We start from the raw sequence: 24,720 nt of genomic DNA on the forward strand, positions 1-24,720 counted from the left end.
GTCCGAGCCAATAGCTAGTAACCGATTTATATTTCAAATCGCATAAACGCAATAATTTAGCATGACTTAAGTTTAAATAAACCCGACCCCACTGATCCCCACTGAAACACTTGAATTGTCGAATTGACACCTCAAGATGTATGTGTTAATGTGTAGCCTTATTGTACTAGATAGGTCATCCTTTCCTCTTTTGGTGGAAGTTACCGGGAAGCCAAGGCAGTGTTGGCCCCTAACTTTGAAACTGGAGGGAAAAAAGTTAACAAGGAAGAGAAAACATCGGACAAAATGCCGGTGGCAAAACCTGCATCGTCAGAGGCAAGGGTCATTGCTCACCTCGACATGGACTGCTTCTATGTCCAAGGTCTGTATACTACTCTTTTTCCTTACTCAATTCTATTCCAATTTATTATTTATATTTTTAATTTCTGGATTGGTAATTCTGAATCTGTTTGATTGTGTAAGCATTCATACAGTTATTCTTCTATTTGTACTAGTTGATTAACACCTTTTTTTCCATCTAATATTTGTGTTTCTAAGATGCGTAATTAGAAACGATTGGGTGGTTAGGTTTAGGATTTGGGAGGGGGGTTTTGATGGGATTACATTAGTTGATTTTTGTGCTTAAATTAATTGATTTGCGAGGTTTTCCGCGTGAGGAGAGTGGCATCATAAGCCCTTGTTTGTTCATGATCATAATAGTATAATGGATTAAGTGGGAAATAGACTTTTGTTTGTGTAGTTTATAGTTAAATTCTAATTGATTGATTGCTCCTATTGCTGTTTTGCGGTGTGATTTAGCAATCTAAGTGTTTTGTTGTCCTTGTGGTGGCATAGATTGCTCTCTGTTATTTTAGTCTATTTACTGTAGAATTTCCTTAAATATCTTTGTAATCTTGCGGATCCATTTATAGAGCTCTGTGTTCTTTACATTGATAAAACGTGCGTACTCTGTATATATTTTTGATGAATCAATGATGTACTTTAGGGTGTAACTAATAAAATATTATCTGTAATGGTTACACTCTTACATAATATTGCCTTTTTTTTATTTTTTTTTTTAATTTTTTTTTTTTAATTGTACTAATTAGTCTTAGCTCAAATCTCTGCATCCACTATGGCGTTTAGTTTTATGCTTTCTTTTAAAACATTTCCTAAGCCTATATATATATCATGCCTTCTGTAGTGGAGCAGAGGAAACAACCACAACTGAGGGGTCTACCTACTGCTGTTGTTCAATACAATGAATGGAAAGGAGGTGGTTTGATTGCTGTTAGCTATGAGGCCAGAAAATTTGGTGTTAAACGGTATTATAATAACTAAGTGCAGATTCAGTACTTTTATTTGTTATTATCTGTGGCCTGATTGTAATACTTGCATTTTAGTTCCATGCGTGGTGATGAAGCTAAAAGTGTTTGTCCACAAATTCAGCTGGTTCAAGTGCCAATTGCACGTGGCAAAGCTGATCTTAGTATTTACCGTGATGCAGGTTCAGAGGTGTATGAAAATTTCAAGATGCTGTTTGTATCTACTTATACATCCTTTTTAAAACTAGTAAAATGTGCCTTACAAGTAAATATGATGTATAGGTGGTTTCAATCCTTGCTAAGATGGGTCGGTGTGAACGAGCATCAATTGATGAAGTTTATCTTGATCTTACTGATGCAGCAGAAACCATGTTAGCAGAGAGTCCTCCAGAGAGCTTGGATGACGAGGCTTTGAAGTCGCATGTTCTTGGTCTTGTTGATGTAAGGTTAAATTTATTCTGGTGCTTAATGTGTTGTTCCTTTGTTTTAAATTAGTTGCAACATGACAAGCTAATAGGTCGTTAACTAAATCTTAGATATCAAACAATTTAGAAATGCTCAAGCAAGATACTAGTAAGTAGCAAGCACGAGGTTGAAGCATGAGGAAAGGGAAAGCTAATTGCAATGGCCTAAGACTAAGCTATTATGAAGTCAAGTAGTGAATGTTTGAGCTAAATTATAACCAAGCTAAGGATGCAAATTGAAAACGTATCAAATGATAAAGATACTAGGGAGTTGGGATTCTCATGATTTCAAGCAATTGAGATAGAAATAGGGAATCAATCAATCATTACTATGCAAAGACTAGGATGAATAGAGCAATCAATACCAATCAAGAGCAACTCTCAAATTCGCAAGCCTAGATCCCTCTAAGACTCAATCCAAGGAGATATAAGATCAAAAATGCTATCAATTATGGTGATCCAAGTTCACATTCCCATGCCAAACAAGGACCAACATGGAATGCTTATCAACAAGGATAGCTAATCTTAGGTCAATAATCAACAAGCAAACCTCACCTAATCACATTTAATCACAAGGTAACTTTGATTAATTTCCCAAATTCTAACTCAAATCACCATCAAAACATGATTCACCCTAATCCCTAGCTAAGAATCTATTCACTAAGCATGATTCTACCAAATTCAAAAACTAAATCAAACAAAGACATAATCACCATTGAATTTAAGCAAGAGATCAACTATAGAATCAATTAAGCTATGAAATCAACTAAGATCAACTAATCTGAAAGAATTTCAGGTAAACATAAATGCTAGAGAAAAATTTAGTGCAAAGGAATTCACATCTTACTAGAACAAATTGCTACAATTAAAGAAAGACCTTCATTCAAAGAGACAAAATTAGACATTTATTTAAAAAGAAAGCTATAAAAAGAAGGAAAAAAATAAAGCTTAACACTACCCTTAAAGTGCCATAAATGGCACTCATCATAACATTTCACTTTTCACACTTGCCAATGCGTAACTTATAGGCATCAACAAGTAAAAATTATATATAAAAAAGTCAATATATATTTTTAAAAATAAATTCCACGTTACTATTTTTTTCTTAAAACTAAATCTCCAAATTGATGTGAATCCTATTTTTTGTATAGTCAAGTTTTTAGAAATCAAACAATCTTGAAATAAATCTCCGACCTTTGATAGTTTCTTGAAGATAGATTCAATAGAACCGATATTTCTCCTCACAAGTTCACTCTTGAATTTTATGATTTGAATCCTCAAACTAATTAACCAACACTAGGACGCTATTTATATTGAGATTAAACCCTTAGTCTACTCCTAGTCACTAAGTGTTTAATGTTCTTAAACTCATTAAGATTAAGCAAACAAGTAAGCAAACTCACACAAAGTGTTAGAAAAGATGCACACGCAATAGACAATCACAAGCGAAAGCACGACGATCTCATTTTCCCTAATTTGTTGTAGAATGGGAAAATATTACCAATCTTGAGTGAACACAATATGGATAACAACAATCAATTCTAAATAGCCCAAATGCAATAAAAATAAAGCACACCAAGATATATGTGGAAACCTAAACCGAAAAAAAAAAACCACGGGTACCGTAAGCGTTACCAAGCCCTTCCACTAAACAACAATAATTAATGGGTACACCAAATTAACCTTCTCTAAACGATGCTAGAGGCTTTACAACATCAAACAATAGGTTTGGAACAAACCATTCTCCATATACATCACTAACAAGTAAATAAACTCAATTATGGAGAGATTAGGGATGAATAAAGATTACAAACATCCGGAGCACAAAACGATAATCCAACAGTTGGATATGTAGTATGGGATGGTGGGAACGTTATGTCAATATTTGGAGTTGATCGGGCAACATTTGACCATCCGATTGAGTAGAAAAGCATGACAACTTCCACGGTGAAATCCCCTTTTTCCTTCTCTGCCTTCCTCTTGTTTTGTGCGTAAGATTGGCTTGCTGTGTAAGCTGATTTCCAGCAGCTCTCACACTATTTCAACCCCCTTTCTTTGACTTGCTTACACTTCTTCATATGGGCCCCAAAACTAAATGCCCACATGGTTATAACATGTATAGCCCAACATATATATGGACTACATCCTCCAAGTAGGAGGGAATAGCTCCAACACAAAGAAGTCAAGCAATTAAGCTAAACAATAAGCTTAATTGGACTAGGACAAGCCCCTAGCCTGAGCCTTCAAGTAACCGACTTAGAATAAATATTGTAATGATTTATTAACAATAGAAGTTAACTCTGTTTTGTTTTGGGTTTGTAATTTGCAATCTTCACTGTGGTTAGTCTTGTATAGTAATGATTAGTCAACTGGATTTTCATTCAGGATGGCACTGATGCCAAAGAATGTGTGAAAATTTGGCTTCAACGAAGTGATGCTGACCATAATGATAAGTTGCTGTCTTGTGGGGCCCTTATTGTTGCAGAACTCAGGAACAATGTCCTGAAAGAAACTGAATTTACTTGTTCTGCGGGGATTGCTCATAACAAGGTAGGATCATACTTTTTTGTCTAATTGAAATTGTTGTCTTTTGTGTTGGACTTTGTTTCTTGTTGTCTTTTTATATCCTGGCATTTCATTAGCGAATGTTTTTTTTTTTTTTTTTTTTTTTTTTTTTTTTTTTTTTTTTCCTTTTATCTTGTACAAGATGCTGGCCAAATTAGCTAGTGGCTTAAACAAACCTGCTCAGCAGACTATTGTGCCATCTGCTTCTGTGAAAGAGTTTCTTGGGCCCTGGCCTATAAAGAAAATGTATGTTGTCTTTCCTTTACTATGCTTCCATAGTAGTGCTAATTATTAGTTAAAGCGTAATCTTTTTCTGCTATTTAATTTATTACGTGACATGTCTTTTGTATGCATGAAAAATTCAATTTCCATCCATGTGATCATTGGTTGTTTGTTTGTATTTGCTACAATATTCGATGCCACAATTTATATTTCAGGAAACAGCTTGGGGGAAAGCTCGGAGATTCCTTACAAAGTGACTTAGGGATCAACACAGTTGGAGACCTGTTGCAGTATTCAGAGCAGAAGCTTCAAGAACGTTATGGCTTCAATACTGGGTTAGTATACATATACAGAACTTGATAGAGAAACCAGTCAATCTGGGTTCCTTTATTTCAGATTATGTTGTTGAGGTGATTCAGTGGTAAGAGTTGTCATGATTGATAGTCCCTGATGTCTGTTAAAAGTCTCAGATTAGTATAGGTAAGAGTGACTGTTGAGCTTAGAGAAGTTGATGTCTAGGAGTCGTATTGCACTTTATGGCCATTATGGCATGGATTGATTAATTTGAAAAATATTCCCTTCGTCAATTGTAATTGAAAAAATTTGGAACGTATCTGCTCATTCAATGGTTTGGTATATATTGCTTCACGATAGTTTGAGGGCCTAGTAGAGACTCCTTATTGTTTATGGCTGACATTCCCGTGCTGTATTCTAATTAAATTCTTTATTGCTTTTGCAGAATAAATTAATTTTTTGCTGATTTATGAGTTTCTGAACATTTAGATTTGATATATGAATGTTAGAATAATTTATAGAAACTTTCACCTGCTTTTGATTAACCTTGTTAGGGCTAACAATTTTACTTTGTTTCTTGTGACTTGTGCAAAAAAGTGCTTGGTTGTGGAATATTGCGAGGGGTGTCAGTGGGGAAGAGGTCAAAGGTCGGATCTTACCCCAGAGTCATGGTTCAGGGAAGACATTTCCGGGTCCTCGAGCCTTGAGGTCGATTGACACAGTATGTTTATCCTCTCCTTGTGGTAGATAATTAATTGCTTCAACTATGAACTATAGGATAATTTATTATTTCGTCCCTTGTATTCAGTTTGAATTGGTAGTTATACATGTATGACAATAATCACAATATGATCCCTAATGTTCAAATTATGCAAAGATTTTTGTTTGAAAGTTGAACTGCTGTAAAGTATCCGAATGGGCATTTATTTTTTATAACTTCTTGACTGCTGTCAATAATACGAATGGGCATTTATTTTTTATAAATTCTTGACTGCTGTAAAGTATCCGAATGGGCTTTTATAACTTCTCGTGTATCCATAATGTGATGATGGAGAAGTGAACCCAAAAGGCCTTCATATTTAGTCACCTTGCTGAAACTAATTAACAATAACCTCTTTTTCTGAGACATCAGCATGCATAGTTCTGTCATTGATAAAGTCCATTTTCGAACCCAAAAATCTGAACTGTTGACTTTGGGTATAGTCAGGACCTGTGTTGATTTCATAATGCACTCTTGATGGTTAGCAAAGATGGTCAATTGCGCTGGTTAGAGTAATGATATACGAAGTATTTTTTTTATGCTTTGTGCTGTAGCTCAAACCCACACATTCCATCATATTTTCTTTTCCTTTCGCAATTGTTCATATGGGATTGTCTTTTTCCCTTCACCTTACATTCCATCATAGTTTTCTGCCTGAGAATGATCGTCAGCTGGGAAACTCTTATAAAGTTTGAATATACCTTGTAAGCAGTTGGGAATTGATTCCATTAAGGATTGACATGTGTTACATGTTTGAGTCTTTTGCCATATCTGATTTCTTGGTGTGACCTTTTAATTTTATTTCCAGGTTTCACACTGGCTCAAGAAATTGTGTGAAGAACTCAGTGAGCGTATTCTTGCAGACTTGGACCAGAATAAGAGGATAGCTCACACTCTTACTCTGCATGTGAGAGCAAATAAGGTAAATCTTTTACTGCAGCTCATTCATTGATCTACAGATACATGGTGCTGTAATTGTATTCCGATTTTTCCTGCTTTTTACATGAATCATTTGCACAGTCAAGTGACACAGATTCTCAAAAGAAGTTCCCCTCTAAGTCATGTCCATTACGATATGGGATTACCAAAATTCAAGAGGATGCTCTGAGCCTATTTCATGCTGGTCTACGGGAATTTATGGGAACATATGTAGCCAGGAGTGAAAAAAATCAGAACAACGAATGGGGAGTAACTGGTCTTTCTGTCTCAGCTAGCAAAATAATTTCCGCGCCACAAGTATGTACAAATTTTATCATCAAAGGTCATTTTACTGTTTAAGCGCTAAGTTTTAGCCATTGGCTCATTGGTCTCCCTTTTCTCAGATTTCTTACCATCAGCATTATGGATTTGGTAATATTACCCCAAAATTAAGAACTTGTGATAATGGTAAATATGTGAGAAAAAGAGTTTGTAAATAGCAAATATCAGTGCATTTTAAGGAGACCTAATTTAATGGCAAAGGAAAACTGAAAGAAAGAAAGGTATGTGCTGCATTATAATAGTGGAGGGGACCCTTCAGAAAAAAAAAAAAATAGTGGTGGGGAAGCACACAAGAGAACATGAATACTAATATAAATGATTTGATGGTTGCTTACTGTTGTAAACCAAAGAAATCTAGGTTTCTAGAGAAAAAAAGTTATGACTTTTTCCACTTTGGCACTAGTTAGGCCTTTAGAGGTGAGATGGTATTGCTTGACCCCTTTAGGGGTGTCGTTTTTTCACTTTAGAAATTTAAGTTTCGCATGTACTTGCTGTCTAAGCTAGCTTACTTTCCCTAACAAGAAAGTGTAAGCAATGCTAACAAACAACAAACTACCATTGTTGTAGTAATTTCAAAGTAAGTGTTGTGCAAAGCGTCAACTGTGTGTAAATCTAGAGACACGTTTTTATAAAATAATCCATGAAAGCCATTATTAAGAGGCAACTTGTCATAGTAGAGGGTTGAATATATGATGTATTCTGTCACATAATTTGGTAACTATGTGTTAATTTTTTTCTTTCCAAATGTAACTTAATATTTACCAAAGTATCCTCGTTTCAATCTTAGGCCTTGTTCTTTTGGACTTATTTTTAGTTCACCTCAGTTTATTATTATTATTATTAGTTGTTGTTGTAAGGCCTATCCAAGTGAAAATATGAGCAGCAACACGTGCCCCAATGTCCTCGAGAACTTCTTAACGCTCTTCGACAATGCAACAACTTCCTTCTCTAATTCTCCAATTGAAAAAAAGTAGTGGTGGCAGAAGAGATTTGTGCAGGAGCTGGAATTCGTACTTGACATATAGTTACCAAATTATGTGTCAGAATACATCATATATTCAACTCTATCCAATTGCCCGAAAACTGAATTCGTACTTGACATGCTTTCGATGAGCCGCATCAGCCACAACCCGTCTAGGAACAAAGATAAACAAAAAAATTGATTTAACACCACAAATCCTAAAATTTTATTATAACACTAAAAAATAATCCCAAAAATTGGATTTCGTCACCACTTTGCGGATTCTTGGATGGAATCCATTAGTGGGACCCACTATGTACATGTGTCAATGGTGCATTGGTTTAAAAAAAGAGAAACCAAAAAAAAAAGAAAAAAAAATAAAATAAAAGCCCTAAACCTGCCCAACCATCGCAACTCTCCCCCCATCGCTGGCAACCCAACCCCAGCCGACGGCACTCCCTGCCCACCTTGATCGTCGAAACCAGCCTAACCACCACCCCCAAAACCCGAGACTCCACCCCTTCTTTGAAATCCACCCCAGCCCCTTTGGCCCACCACACAAAATCACCCCCTTTCCCCTACCCTTAAAACGGCATAATCGACCATCAAAATCGAATATTTTGGGGTTTCACTAGTGTTGGGGGTAGGCTGGGGGTGCCGGTAGTGGGAATGATATGGGGAGGGGTGCTGCCGGTGGTGGGGTTGGGCTAAGGTTTAGGTTTTTTTTTCTTTTTTTTTTATTTTCCTTTTTATTTAATAATTTTTTTAACTAATAGGATATTAACACGTGTTTATGTTGAGCCCCATTAATGAATTCCATCCAAAAATCCGTTCCAAAAAACCGTTAAGTGGTTGTGAAATCCAAATTTTGGATTTTTTGGTGTTATAATAAAAGTTTTAGGTCTTTTTGCTTTTATAATCAATTTTTAAATTATTTTGTGGTGTTATAAGTCAAGAAATCCTAATATATATATATATATATATATTAGTGTTAATATATCAGTTCGCTAAGCTCAAAAGAACAAAGACTTAGAGATACATTTATCACTTTACTTGCGTCTTATTCCTTATTTACTAGTCTTAGTTGCTCCCTCTCTCTTCCCGCCCCCCTCCCCCCTCCCCTCTCTATCTCTCTCTCTCTCTCTCTCTCTCACCTTTGTTTTCATGGCTCCACTAATTCATCCTTACAAGTCATGTAGTTTTAATATCTCTTCCTCTTAAAATAATTACGTTTTGGATTTTCAACGAGGAGCGTTGGAAGCTTGCAAGCTTCTAGATTCCTATCAAAGGTTTGGGTTTAATTTTGACAAATTTTCAACCACCCCTACGGTTTGGCCTCTTCATCTCATTAATAGAAAAAGAATTTTGCATACGCTCTGTTCTTAATGTTGTATGGGGTAATTTTTTGCTCATAGAGTAAAATGTTTTTTTTTTCAATTATTTGAGTCTAACCTTCTTCTTTGTAGTGTGAAGCTTCCATTTCCCTAATGTCATTATTTGTCTACATCTTAACTTTATGGAAAATTTGCAAGAAAACACCTAAAACTTTAATCCGTGACACCTCTAATTAACATATTAACAACAACAAAGCCTTTGTCTCAAAAATGATATAAAGTCAACCGACATTCCTAACTAACATTATTTATGATGAACACCCTTAAATAAATTTCCTTAGTATTAGTCGACACATATTCATTCTTGGAAATTTCTTTTTAATTGACTCGTTTCTATTTTAGGCAAGTTTGTTTTTTTTGTTTGTAATGTTAGTTTTATCATTACTCTTCTTCTCTCTCTTCTCTTACCTATAATAGACCCACCTCTCCTCTCTAACCCAACCTCTCTCCTTTATAGCGTAAAAGACATAACCACACCTAATTTTTCTTTACCTTATAACCACTATGTGGGTGTTAATGAGCCGATCTATTCGTGAACATCACGTGACGATCAAAGCTTTAGTGAAAGATCGTTCACTAAATATAAATGAGCTTGGACAATAATTTTAAGCTTAATTGATAAACATGCCTAATTCAAACAAATGTGTCTAACTCGCTTAGGCTCGTGAACAATTCTTATGTGTAAATTTATTAACTTGTTTGTGTTTGCTTAGAAGCTCATTTGAATTTCAATGCTTAGTCGGAAATAAATTAATTGCTATTTTCATTATTTACCCTTGTGGCTCTCTTAACACCAAAAAGAGGTTCCTCAAACTACTTTATAATAATCTAGCCTTGGCTCTAGTTAGAGCTCAAATTTAAATAAGCTAATTGATAGTCAAACTCGAACGAACAAAAATTCTAAACAGATGAGCTCGAACAAGCAACTTAAAATATCGACTAAGGTTTCAAACTTGGAAATATCTTAGCAAGCTTAGCTCAAACAAAGTTGACATCCCCAAGTAACACCACATTTTTTCTCTCCTTGTAATCATTGATCTCCCTCATTGCCAACAATATCTCTTCCCCCTCGTTCCAGGTGTTCTCCCTTCTTTCTTTATGTCCTTTTTGGCTCTTCTCCCTCCCCCCCCCCCCCCCCCCCCCCCCCCCCCGATCAAAAGGTGCTACTATCTTCCCTTATCACTACCAACAATTATCCTTACCTTAATTTTAGAGGGTGTAATGCGCACCAAGGTGCAAAAATTCTTAGGCACACGCCTTTTGTAGGTGAGGCGAACCTTATTTGTATAAAATATATTACTTTATGCTTAATAGCTAGAAAAAGGTAAATGGGCCATGTGATCAATGGTTTGGGTTCTTCATAGAATTGGGGGTTATGGAGTTATTCTGTCCTCTAGAATTAAGGGTATCATCTATTGACACCTTATAATATGAGGCACATAAAGCAGCCTAGAAAAATGCGCAAAGGCATTCACCTTTTTTAGATTTTTGCGCCTCGCTGAGCTAAGGTTCTAGTTTCTGCACTTGGGTGCACCTAAGGCGGCGCTTTTTTAAACTAAATTCCTTGCCGTTAATCCATGTTGATTTCACCAAATGAAGCAACTAAGCACCTGACCATTGTGGTTATATTCATGGTTCTCTCATTGATGAAAGGTGTTGTGAGTGGAGAAAAGATGAGAGAGAATGAAAAAGTCCATCCAATTAGGGTAATAGAGGAAAAATCCGAAAATTAGTCTTTGGTCCAATATGTCCAAATCTCCTACATAATGGTGGTGGTGGAGGAGGAGTAATATACAAGGGTGGTAGTGATGGTATTGTGGTAGTGGACTAGATATAGGTGGAGTTGGTTGGGTAGGGGAAGGTCAAGGATAGGGGCAAGTGGGTTAGAGTAGTTTTGTCTTTTGTCTTTATATCTCACTTCTTCTTAATTTTCGCGCCAAAAAGAAACGTGTCATCTAATTTGGAATGGAGGAAGTGTTTTGTTCCCTACAACAACCATTAAAACTTAATTTCCATAATATGCTAATTTGCAAATTGATTAATATACTCGACTTAGAAGATTTTGTAAAATTTAAGTAATAACCCCTCCTAAGTTCCTTGACATTACCCATTGATCATAATTAAAGCTTATTGTTTTTGGGAGAGTGGGAAGATTTTGGGGGCCTTTTCTAGTTATACTTTACACTATGTTTGGATGGCAATAGTGAAGGGAAAGGGAGTGGAAATAAAAAGAGGGAAGAGAAAGGTAAGGGGAGGTAGAGAGTGACCTTTCATTTTCCTTCCGAATCTCTCCAACAATGGAGGGATTTGGTTTACTAAAATGGGAAGAAAAATGGATCCCTCCATTTCCTTTTCCTTTGCTTACCCATGTCTTATCTAAATAAGGGAAATTATATCCCTCACTTTCCCTTAAATATTTCCATTCAAACATAGTGTTAGTTAATATATCCTAGTTCAAGTTTATTAATGTCACAATCAATTTTAATGGTGATTTTCCTTAAACTATTGATTTTTGGATAGATATTGCTATAAGGGTTCTACTGATAATAATAATTATAATAAGAAAAAAAAACTTATTGTTTTTGGCCAAAATTGGGGTTTTTTTCCTTCCCCTTTTTAGTTGTACATTTCTACAATTGCTTTCAGGGCTCCATCCATTTTTAACTCCTATCTGCTTTCATATGTTATTATATTTTTCTCACACTCCAAAAAGAATTGTACTTTTTCTTTTTTGCTTGGGTAGGGAACTTGTTCAATAAGGAAATTCTTTCCCAGTCAATGTGCTGTTTCTACCATTTCATCAGAAGATACAAATAATGATCCAAATCTTGAATGGTCAGCAGGTAATATCAACTTCCCTTGTATTGTTTTCTGCATTTATCACTGGCTTTAAAAATAAATAGCACAGGCACAAACATAAGACAACTTGGAGCAACATATCTTGACCATCTGTTCAAATTCAGTTGCCAAATTCAGTTGCCCATTATTAGCTGTCTGTGAACTTGCCCTTCAGTCTGCTCAACATTTGAAGTTTTCTAGGATTAAGCCTATTGGTATTTGTTTATATCACCTATAAAGGAAATAAATGGACCGGGGAAGCCAAAATTTCCAAAAATCACAAATTAAGTAATTCTAGGAAACAAATTAACAACTTGCGTCTTAATTCCTGCCCTATGTCTTATGTATGTATCGTATTGATTTCCACCTCTGATCCTTTTCTAATACTTCCCCTGTTTGCACCATTTCCCTTTTGGGAAGTTCCATAATAAGTGCAACATCACTAATGAAAATGGTTTATCTCTATCGCTCTCCTCATCATATGGGACCAATTCTTTATCTTTGTCTCCTCCCCAAAAAAAACTGTACTTCCCCTACATGTTGCGTTAAAAAAAAGAAGTATAACAATTGCTACGTAAATTATAACAATTGATGCATTAATATGTACCTTATGTCTATTATAAACTAATGAAGGGTGTTTCGGGGTTTTCTGATGTCCTGCGGGAGAGTTACAATTTTGAGACTGGAACCGGACGCCTGTACCTGCAAAACAAACGGAGACTCCGAGTGATTGGAGTTCCGCCTCCAACGGTCAAGTTAGTACTTGTTTAAGGAGTAAGTAATGCGGAAAAGTGTAAATGAGTCTTTCTAGGTGAGAGTGTTTAATGTGCGTAATCCCCCTTTAATGAGGATTAATGAAGGTATTTATAACCTTGGGAAGCGTGCCAATACCTAGGTTTAGGTTAAACCTAAGGCTGACTGGGCTTTCCCCAAGGATTGGGCCTTGGTGGTCGGTTGTCCCATGCGTCATGGGGTGGACACGTGTCGTGTCGTAATTGGCCCATGGTGGACAGATCATTGCTTGACACGTGGCAGGCTCCTATTGGCCCATGTGGAGGGCACATGGCGGAACCTGGTTGGTCCACTTGTCAGATGGTGATTGGTGGGGAAAAATCCCCTAATCAAAGGGAGGATAAGATGATGAAATAAATTTTTAGGTGCAAAATCAAGTAGGTGCAAAATATTTGATAATGCCTGTAAAAGTCTAGAAGGTTCATGCCTGTACAGATCTGTTGACCTTACAGAAGATGGTTGGCTATAGATGAGCTCTTGTGATTTACTTCCTCCGTTTCATATAGGTGACACATTTCATTTAGGAACGTTTGCCAATGCATACTTTCTAATGCATATATCCTTGATTACATACTAGCAATAATTGTAAAAAATTGATTTTTTTTTATTTATTTTATTTTTTTGAAACTAAAAAATTGGATATTTAAAAAATAGATGTTGAGCAAATATAACAAGACCCCAAATGACTATTTTTTCTCAACACGAAATCACAAAGCAAAGTCAAAGCAAGTTATGTAAATAGCGCACAAAATCAAACTATGTCATCTAATTTGGAGCAGAGGAAGTATTAAATAGACCAAGAATATATGAAATGACTAGTGAGGGACCTTCTGTAAGTAGATTCAAGCAAGCATAACATGTCCTACTATTGAAACCTTCAGTAATTTCTATGCTTAATATAATGTATTAATTCCTATATAAATATGGTGAGCAACTCATATGAGAAGTATCTCCATCGTGAGAAAGTTGATGAATCACATTGTGATAACTTGCACTTGCATTATAAGTTTCCTTCATATTTATGCTTACTGTTATCTTATTGGTGATATCATGGTGTAGTAGTTACTGTTATTATGTTGTATTCTGTAACACCTCTCTAATTTTGATGAAAGGGATTGTGTTGCTTCAGAGAACAACTGGAATTCAGAGTCTGGTGCTTTTGTTGAGATGGAAGATAACACAATTATGCATGACATATCTAGTTTGGATCCTAATGTGGATGAGAGAAAATCTCAGAAGAATCAGGTTATAATCTGGTACTTTATTGTTCTTATTTAACTTGTTCCTTTTTGCAATCTGCTTCAAATTTTGTCACATATGGAGTGTATAATCTATATAGGTTGACTCTTTTTTTTTTTATTTATTTATTTTTTTTTTTTTTTTTGGTTTTGGTATAAGCTATGATACCATGCCTGAATGTTGGTTATGAATACAGATCCAAATTCTAATACGTTAGGCCACAAAATACCATCCTAAATCTGGAAATGAGGATGTAAACACAACATATATAATGTATTTTACTAATATATCCTTATTTTTCCATACATGCACATAGACACAATTAGATGTACTTTTGTCTAATTAACAGGATAGGCAACAAAAAAAACTATTTGAGTTACTCTTAAATTTATTGCACTATACCAGAAAACTAACTAGAGAGATGGTAAAGAACAAAAAAAAAAAAAAAAAAAAAAAAAAAAAAAAAAAAAAAAAAATCAATTGAATATAAATTTGCACTTACGCCAAGGACAAAAGGAGTATTGACTATGTAAAAAATGATTACAATCATCACAGTAGAATATAGAGCACTAACCATTGTGTTAGTATTTCAGACTTGGGATTATTCTATTAAACACCATAATTGCTAATTTTTTTAATTACCTTTTTAAAGTTGTATGGATATTAATCTATGGAATATTAATGTAAAATTCTCTTTGGTAACACTATATTTTTTTCAATTTTCTCGGTGGTAAACTATAAAAATTCTTATTATCCTTGGTAAACTCTAATTTGCTATAATAATAATCAAATGGTGACATTAATGATGTTTATATGCAATTATACCTAGCCATAGTTAAGTTTTATAATAATTAAAAAAAAAAAAAGAAAAACCACCCACTCCCCCACCACATGACCACAACCCAGCCACCCCTTTGCCCTTACCCCTCCACTGCCGGCTCCCGGCCACCGTTCCTTGCCGGCGCCACTTTCTCCTCGTCGGCCGACCAATCCCCGATTTCCTAAACGCCCCCCTTCTTCTTCTTGGCGTATACCCCACTCAGAGCTCGCAAAATACTGTTGCTCTGTTCTTGATTGAAAATCGAACTATTGGGTTCGAAATTTTTAGCGATATCTGGCTGTTATTCGTGGCAATTCTCGATTTAACTCGCCGTTCCTCATTCATCTCATATTCTAGGTGAGCTACCGCTAGTTTTCTTGCTCGATTTTGATGCGAAATGGAGGTAATAATCGCAGCAAGTATATAGAACTTGATCCTCTGTTTTTTACCGAGTAAATCTCAAACCTTATCCTTTGAACTTGCTGGCAATTTGGGAGGAAACTTCTGGGTATTTGTGACTGAATTTGTTGTGACCATTAGATTGATTATATTGAGTGGTTCTTAGTCTAAAATCAAGACGGATGGAAATGGAATTTGAGGGAATACTTTGAGTTCGTTTGCCTCTAATCCCTAACTTTCTTGGTTGCAATTTTGGCTTGTATATCCAGGATGAAGATGATCATGGGATAGAATTGGCCGTCGGAGGAGAAGCCTGGGCCGCCGGCGGGAAAGGTTGACTAGGCGCTGGTGGGGAGAGGGGGTGGCTAGGGCTGGTGGAGAGAGAAGGTGGTGGTTTTTTTTAAAATTTTTTTTTTTTATAAAATTATTATATTTTTAAAAAATTCAAAAAAAAATATTATAGTTGGCATGTTAGGAATTTCAAGTTTTTTATTTGTAAAAAAACGTTAACCATGGTTAAGATTTCACTAAAATGTTTCATTAATGTCACCATTTGATTATTATAACAAATATACTCTAAGTATTCAAGTGGGTTGTTCTTCTGAAATATAATGAATTTAGCTTATCTTCCAAGCACTTTCCAATTCACGCACATAGTGATATTTTATTCTGATATGTTTTGTCTTTTGATGTAGTACTAGGTTCTTAGCAATAGCAATAGCAGATTTACTATCACAAAATATTTTTGTGCATTGTTTTTGAACTTCACCCTTTTTCGCTAAGATTGCTTGATTTGCTGCTGCACATACTGCAATATACTCGGCTTCTGTAGTTGATTGAACCACAATATCTTGCTTTTGACTTAGCCAAGAAAATGCGCCATTTCCAAGTGAAACATGTATCCGGATACACTTTTCATATCATCGATAGATCCAGCCAAATAACTGTCCAAATATCCAATTAGTTTTGAATTTTTAATAGTTTTGTACCATATTCCATAATCTGAGGTTCCCTTTAGATAACGAAGAACTCTCTTAATTGCTTGTAGGTGTATTTGGCTTGTTTTCTGCACAAACCTTGACAGCATGCTCACAGCATACATCATATCTGGTCTAAGATATAATAAGCTCCCAATTATGCTTCTATATTGTTTAACATCAGCATCTTCTGAATTGTCTTCTTGAGTGGATGCTAGCTTGCTATTTTCCATCTTAAACTTTCTTAAGATATTTTGTGCATATTTCTTTTGGCTTATGAAGATTCCTTTTTTTGTTTGCTTAATCTCCATACCAATAAAATAATTCAGTAAGGCAAGATCAGTTATTTCAAATTGACTCATCATATCTTCCGTAAATGATTCTATCATAGATAAATTATTCCCTGTAATGATTAGGTCAACTACATAAAGAGATAAGATGATAATGTGTGACTCATCTTTCTTGATGTATAGGGTTGCTTCATTTGGACTCCTCTTGAATCCTTGTTTGATAAAGTAACCATCAATTCGACTGTACCAAGCTCGTGGAGCTTGCTTGCCCATATAGATCTTTCTTTAGTCTTAATAATTTGCCTTCAGATTTCACCATTGCTCCATTACCCATTTTGATAGGGATTTTAACAGACGTGTCAATGTTGGTGAAAATATCTTGGTCATATGATTTGTGCATCCACTATCTATGAGTCAATCATCTCTTTTATTGTTATTATTTTGATTAGCATAGACAAGGTATCCTTCTTCATCATCAATTTGTCTCTGAAACACTTGCTGCTTGTTTATTTAAACCTGCTTTCGTTTTCAATATGACCAAATTTCTTGCAATAGTTGCATTATGGTTTTCCCTTATGCCAACAATTCTTTTCTTCATGATTTGTATTTTTGCAAATTTTGCAAGGAGGAAATTTACCCTTTTGATCTCTCTCCTTATTTTTGTATGAATTATTTGTTTGAAATTTCCTCTTGAATTTTGAGATTTAAAGAGGAGGAAAAAGAGGGTCTATGTCTTGATTGAAAAGCTCCTTTTGGACCACCTATAGATGTTGTTTCATTATCCCTAATAATCATTCTTTGTTCATGAATTTGTAGAGAACTAAGAAAGTCCACAAGGGATAATGTCGTGTGATCTTTAGCTTCTTTAATTATTGAACGACTGCATTGTATCTTTTTGATAAGGTTAATAACATTTTAAGCACAACTCGTTGATCCGTTATACTTTCACCCATGGCTTTTAATTGATTTAACGAGGTCTATTATTGTAGAAGAATTATCCTTTACACTTTCATCTTTTCCCATTTTTAAGTGATCAAACTCAAGCTGAAGCGATTCTAGTTTGACAACCTTCTTTTCCTCTGTTCCTTGAAATTCATATTTCAAGGTATCCCATGCTTTTTTGTTCCGGTATCATTCATTATTTGAGGATATATCGAGTCTGTGGTAGCAAGATGAAATTTGGCTAATGCTTCTACATCTTTCTTTTGCCAATCAATTTCTCCTGAAGTTGACTGTCCTTTTGTTGGGTTGCCGATATGTCGGTTTCAACAACTTCCCAAATGCCAAAGGCACGTCAAACAACCTTCATCTGAATGCTCCAATATTCGTAATTATCACCATTGAATAGTGGAACTTGTTGATTTGTGCTTGTAAATGCCATCTTTTTTTTTCTTTTTTTTTGTGTTTTTTTTAAGAAATATTCTAACTCTGCGGAAATCATGTTAGAGCCTTCTTGATCATAGTAGCTCTGATACCACTGTTAGGAAATAGTGCTAATTATGCAAAAATTAATATAAAATATATAAATATAATTATGTATTGAATATTGTTCTTATTAATGTTATTATTTCTCTTGAATGGTTACAATGCTTATATAGTAGTGTGATTGCAACCATCGTATTAATTATATTCTAAATAATTGAAGGTTGTTATTATTAATCTAATTTTAATAGCGTAATTAATAGTTATCAAATGCTAAAGATAGAGGAAATAAAGGAAGGCCTTCGATATTTTATCACGAACAATTTTCTTGACAGGCAAATTCAGACGTTTTTTACCACGCAAATCGAGGGATTTATTATGGTATTGTTTGGCCAATTTTGACTTTAAATTTGGTTCTTAAGGGCTAAATGACCCTCAAAGCTTAACCAACCTTTTTTTAAGGTTTGCGTGTCATGGGTTAATTATGGGTTAAAAGGGTTAGTCAAGGGTTATTAGGTTAGTTGATATTAAAAAAAAAATTAATGAATTAAATTGTAAAAAAATAAAATAAAATAAAATTATAAAGGCTAGCCAATGAAATATTAATTTGTGTCACACTTAACTTGTTGACTAGGTTACCCCAAGTCACAACCTATTTAATGTGGATATCGCAATGCTTGTATTGTTTAAGTATATTTAAAAGGTCATCTTTTTTATTGAAGACCGGTCAAAGGTCATTATTTTTTGATAATTTTTCCTAATAAAACTATGACAAACATATTCACAAATGTTTGTATCTCTAAATATGTTTTAATTTTTTTTTATTAAAATAATAAAATTGACAAGTGTACAACACTTATAATAATACACACAACCCACACACCCCAATTTGGGATACTATTACAAACAATGAATTACATTTATATAGTTTCTAACTAACTAAAACTGGCTAGTTAAAATTAAAAAACCATTCTCCCCCTTAGAATTCCATAACCATACATTGCATTCTTAAAGTATTTTACAGTTTGTATTATTTTTCTTGTTAATTATGGTTGTCTTTTCTTTAACAATAGTTATTTATGGATGGTGGTTCTGATGGTGTAGGGATAGTAGTTGTAATCGTATAGCGGTGGTTTCATGAGGTGATAGAATATGATAGTGGTGATAGTGATGGTTTGAATGTGTAAAGGTGGTTTAAGGAGCTGATAGTAGTGGTTTAGAAATGGTAGTTTTGGCAGTTTAGGGTTTTGGATGTGGTTATTGTGACTAAGGGTGGCTTTTAATGAAAAATAACAGAGCCTTTAACATCTAAATAAAAAGGTACCATATGATTACTAATTGGACCTGGGTACCATGTGAAATTCCAAAGTTGAAGGGTACAACATAGAAAAGCCAATGCCTCAAGGGTATCGTGTAGAAACCCATGGGTTATATTATTATAAAACGCAGTAATGTCCTTAACGATCATTTTGCATAGCCACAAGGCCCACAACCATTAGTTGACATCTAACTTTATCAAACATGTTCATAAACTAGCAATAGTCAAACGATCAACAAAAGTAATCAAATATTCAGTTGGTAAAACCTAGTCAAGTAAACAATCGATAACCAATTGCCAAACAAGGCCATTATAAAAAAAAAAAAAAATTAATAGGAAAGTTGATGTGATAGAAGGTAGTGCGTAGTGAGACTTTTTTTTTATCAATGTTAGAGAAAGTAGGCCCTTAACTTTTTTTGTTGAAGGAAAAGCGGGCCTATAATTTTTATTTTAAGCAAAAGTGGGCCCCTAACTTTTAGTAGTGAAAGACAAATGTGATAAAATATTATTGTCTCTGCTGTCTACCAATTTGTGGTAATAGGTAGTTGTTGACTTATCCATTATATCTCAATATAATAGTAAACATGATGGGAGATAGTAGGTTAATTTTTTAGTTATTGGGAGAGGGAGTAAGACCCTTACTTTTGGTATTGGGAGGAGAGCTAATACACTTTTAGTGGATCCATGCCCTAAAAGGAATTGTGATAATTAAATTGGGATGGAAGGAGTAGAGGAGTATTTCCCAAATAGGAAGTTTTAGACTACACCAAGACAGGCGGATAAAGAAAGTATTTGAACTATTCTAGTATGAAAGGAGTAAAGAAATAACAAGGAAAAAATAATTATACTCCCAAACTAGCACTGCCAAAATAAAATTCCGATGAAGCCCAATAACTTTATTTGGAATGATCCCCTTGATCGAATTAATTAGATTAATTCTTCATTGTTCAATTTGGAATGACTCTTTTAATGCCCAAAATCCAGCTTTGTGTTGAAGCCCTGATAACTTTATATAGAATTACCCTTGATGCGGGAGCATCCATGATTAATGTGCTCCACAGTTAATGCTTCCTTTCGTGACTCATTATTGGAACTTTCTTGAAATCTCGAAAGATTCTAGAAGGTTCATCAAATTTTGTGATAGTTCTTTAATTTTTTTTTTTTTCCAAGTAATTTAGCTTGCATAATTTTATTCTACTACTTGGATTCGGTTTTTTGTGTTCAAGTATATTAGAACTCTTTAATTTTAAGATTTGTTTTTAGGATAAAATTTATGTACTTTAGAAAATTTAGTTGTTGTTTTAGGAATCTTAGTTGTTTTCTTATCATTTTAGAATTTCTGTTATTTACTTATCTTCAAGTTTGTAATTCCTATTCAAGGCCATATATGTCTTCAATATTATTTAGAGTGTCTTCTTTTGGGAATGAATTCTTTGAGAGTTGCTTGTTTAATTGTTAATTAAAAAGTTACTTGTTGTGACTAGGAAGACACCCTCTATTCTTGCGAGAATTAGAATTCTATCCTTTAAATTTCAATAACGAAGTTTGTTAAATCTGTCATTAATTGACAAAGCTTCATTTTTGAACCTCTTGCTAGTTTGGATTAAAGTCCGTATCAAACCTCAAGAGGGCCCACTCGCTCTCGGGAAATGTTGACTGCCTTGTCTGAAAGCCGTTGTGTCCTTACCAGTAATGGCCTCTTTAAATCTGCTTCTGCCTCTTTTACATATGCTACTGCAGCTACTGCAGTGCATGTTGGCTTGTTAATTGTTCATTTACCTATTTTTGGAAAAAGCATTTATTGAGGTGCTTTCTTGCTCACGAGTAAGAGTTGTTGAAATTTTTGGATTTGTTTGGGCCAGGTTTGATGTTTTAACTGCTAAAATACACTCAATAGGGTTGTTTTCCTCTTCTTTTATCAGTCTTTGAATCTTTTAAAGACAAAAAAATCTCTTTTTGTTCCTGCCAATGCCAGCTAGAGACCAAACATAAGTCCTGCTTGCTACTAGCCTTTTATGGGTCATAATATGTTCTTTGAATACGTTGGTTGGCGTTCTTATGATGCAAGGGTTTCCAATTGAAAAGGTTTGGCTCAAGATTAAAATATTTCCCTACCAATAAACCGTGCAATGCGATTTAATCTCATCTACACTTTGCTCGGATGAACATCTGGCCAGCTCTTATTTCTTCAAGTTTCTCCCTTGGTATTTCAAAGCAGCATTGTTCGCCCAAAAGCACATACTTGCAAGCAAAACTAATGGAGGCTGTAATATACAAAGTAATACAAAGGGCAAAATTAACAGTAATTACTAGATGAATGGAGCCAAATTAAATAAGAATTTTTACCAAAAACTATGGAAGTTACTAATTATACCATATATTATCTGCTTTACTTGTGTATTCATCTATCTTATTTCTTTTCTAATGTTCATCAAAATGTTAAAATAGTTATAGAATCTTCCAGGGACAAGCTACTTCCTTCTCATTGTTAAAAAACGCCAAGACATCCTGCGCATTGTTGGACCCGACAACTCAGCCCTACTCTTTAGATCAAGTAACTGTTGACAGAACATTGCAATTAGACAGGAAAGGTTGTCTCAGCTCTCTAGAATGGTGCTCGTTCTTACTTCATTGATAACAGTTGCTTCTCTTCCTCTTATTTAATATAATATGCTGGGTTGCTACACAGGAAGCAGAAATTGCAGTGACATTGTTCAAGATGGGCCACATTACAAGTTTCATGATAAAGATCCTACTTTCTTGGCTATTCCTGGTCCAAAAATATGGGATCAAGAAGTGAAAAAATCAAAAGCCAAGGTACAACTGACTTGTTTTAATTATTATGTAAGTTTTGATAATTTGATTGTGCTTAATAGTGGCTCATTTATTATTATTTTATCTGGGCTTCTGATGAAGATGCCATGGTTGATGAAGTAACAATAACTTTGGCATATCTGCAGCCGATTGTCTCTGAATACCACTTACCTTTATATCATTTGAAATATACCATGGTCAGGGGGAAGACTTCTTTGTAAGGCTTTGGTTGGCTGTTCGTATTTTATTGTGATTTTCTTCCCTCAGTCAAGATTCCCCCAATTGTCCTATTATTACATGGCTTTCTTCCTTTACTTTTATATATGATATGGCAGAAATCTATATGTTTAGTATTTTCTGATCTGCTATGCCATTTTCGAGAGGATTAGGGTGTATGCCTACTTTTTTTGGTACCTTTGTGGTTGGTAAGAAATTCATCATGTTTAACAGACATCAGTTCATTTCCTGGGTGTTAGGAATGGTAAAACTTAGCCTAGCTGTTTACTTGTGCCGTTGAGGGATAGTGCTGTGTATATATAAGTCGTAATTCCAGTCACGTGTTCTTGGGCTTTTAAGTTGGCTGAATCTGAGTGTGTTTGATGTGATTTTATTTCATTGGTTTTTTTGAGGACCCTTGGTATTTTTCTCATGTACTCGTATCCTGTTGTTCATTAGTGTAACATTGTTAAGTGATTGTTTATCTCTCTAATCCTCGTTGCTATCTCAAGGCTCTCAAGCTTTGTTTTTGCTCTTTGAACCAGGGGACACCATCAATCATGAAATTTCTGAAGAGACCTGAACATTCTTGTTCCCAGTTGAAGCATGAACCAAATGCGAAACTCCAGACAATCCATATGCCAACTTGTTCTGGTACTTTTTATATATAACTTGTGAGCCATTGCTTGATTCACTGAATTTGCATTGTTAATGTATTCATCTCTATGGGGTCTTTTAGAGTGTGCGTGTCCTAGTATTGTACTCCGTTGATATTTCAGCAGGTCATATTGTTAGGTTAAAAATGGCTGTAGATTTCTTGAGAGTTATCAACTCATGAATTTTGTACATCACTAATGACAATAAATTTCTGAAAAGGCATTATGTTAATCACCTTAACACCTATGTTGATATTCTGTCCTTCACCTGAACAGTTTGGTTAACACCTATGTTGATATACTCTGTGAAAATATACTCAAAAATATATATATATACTCAGTGAAAATCTAGTTTTGTAGTATGAACATTGTATTAGCATGCTCTAGTCAAGAGTGAAACTAATGCTATACTTCATATATTTTAGGTGGCAATATGCATCAAAATACTGAGAATGCTGTAGAAAGGGAAAATTGGAGCTATGATGTAGATGAAATTGATCCTACCATTGTAGAGGAGTTACCTGCAGATATCCAGAAAGAACTTCGGGGCTGGATGCGACCTTTGAAGCAGCGCCATTCTGCCAAGCATAGTAGTATTACTTCTTACTTTTTACCGTCCAAAGACTCAAGCCAGTAAGGGAAGAAGTGTTTCGTTATGACCACTATTTCACATTAGCATATTGGTCAAATATGGCCAAAGTTTCTTTGATATTTGAAAGTTGTGTACTAAGTACTGGTTTGACTTTTGATATTTAGGATACTTCTGTATCATGGGTCATATTATGAAATACCAAGTAAGGAGTAGTTTTTATCAATTTGGTCAGACGATTATAGTGAACAATGTATCTTTTTTTTTTCTACCGGGAGTATGATTAACAGAATGTTGATTAGATATGCAGTGACGTAATGCTCCTCGTGCTTTGATAAATAATTCACCCCAATTAGATGCGTTGTCTTTAAGGTGTCCACACATGGTGACATGGTGACATGGCCAAAGTTTAATGTGCAACTCACCTCAAAATAATTGGGAAATTAAAAAAAGTATGGCTAGGATGTGGTTTTCATGAGTTAACGGCTAAGATTGGTTTGAGATGTCAAATATTGAGCTCTGACCTTCGAGATATCTATGGGCATTGTGAATTGGTTATTGGTGTGTAAATGGCGACATAAAGATTTGTACGTGATTAGTCTTTTTTTTTTTTTTTTTTTTTTTTTTTTTTTTTTTTTTTTTTTTTTTTTTTTTTAACAAGAAGCACTATAAAAACAAAAAACATATGCACAAGTAAAAGGCTAGAAAATAATTAGAAACGTGAATGAAGAAGATGGCGACGCCTCGCACGAACTGCCAACTGATGTGCCGGATCCACCTACGAACGCCGCACCTTACAAACTCCTAGAACGTCAAATGAGGCACAAAGACCCATACACTCATTTAGAAGCCAATTAACATCTATCGGAGGAGGAATCTTCAACCCCAGCAAGGCTTGTAACAACGCACAATCAGTCCACACGAGTAGCTTCCGACCACACCAACGACGAGCAACGCGCAGACCCTCAACACACGTAGTCATTTCCGCTTGAAGAGCCGAGCCAACAATACCGGCCTGAGCCCCCCACCCAACACCACTGACAATTGCGGCTGACGAAAGACCCAACCAAAGCCAGCTTCATTCGAGGAATCCAACCACGCTCCATCCATTAAAAGGACTAGATCA

The 24,720-nt window shown here is 35.0% G+C and overlaps 1 protein-coding gene across 5 annotated transcripts; it reads left to right on the forward strand.

The window, feature by feature from the left end:
• Positions 1-169: 169 nt before the first annotated feature.
• Positions 170-23,899, forward strand: LOC110734731 (DNA polymerase eta-like). 5 transcript variants are annotated; one of them, XM_021914870.1, is made up of 16 exons: positions 170-361; positions 1,184-1,304; positions 1,383-1,494; positions 1,587-1,745; positions 4,154-4,318; positions 4,476-4,579; positions 4,771-4,890; positions 5,447-5,570; positions 6,418-6,531; positions 6,630-6,845; positions 11,968-12,067; positions 13,967-14,099; positions 21,768-21,910; positions 22,009-22,136; positions 22,895-23,003; positions 23,431-23,899. In XM_021914870.1, the coding sequence occupies exons 1-16, from the start codon at positions 286-288 to the stop codon at positions 23,640-23,642; spliced, it is 2,136 nt and encodes a 711-aa protein (XP_021770562.1). In that variant the 5' UTR covers positions 170-285; the 3' UTR covers positions 23,643-23,899. The 5 variants fall into 5 exon arrangements, with proteins under 5 accessions (XP_021770562.1, XP_021770563.1, XP_021770565.1 ...); XM_021914871.1 differs by having other exon boundaries at positions 21,774-21,910; XM_021914872.1 differs by having other exon boundaries at positions 171-361; positions 13,984-14,099; positions 21,784-21,910.
• The last annotated feature ends 821 nt before the right edge of the window (positions 23,900-24,720 follow it).

Source organism: Chenopodium quinoa, unplaced genomic scaffold, assembly GCF_001683475.1.
Source record: "Chenopodium quinoa cultivar QQ74 unplaced genomic scaffold, ASM168347v1, whole genome shotgun sequence".
Classification (NCBI taxonomy): Eukaryota; Viridiplantae; Streptophyta; class Magnoliopsida; order Caryophyllales; family Amaranthaceae; genus Chenopodium; species Chenopodium quinoa.

Excerpts from the sequence above, each read along its gene's own strand:
- LOC110734731 (XM_021914870.1), top strand. The coding sequence starts at position 286 with ATGCCGGTGGCAAAACCTGCATCGTCAGAGGCAAGGGTCATTGCTCAC. Across the intron at positions 5,571-6,417 it reads CCTTGAGGTCGATTGACACA|GTTTCACACTGGCTCAAGAA; the intron begins GTATGTTTATCC and ends TTTTATTTCCAG. Across the intron at positions 6,532-6,629 it reads TGCATGTGAGAGCAAATAAG|TCAAGTGACACAGATTCTCA; the intron begins GTAAATCTTTTA and ends TCATTTGCACAG.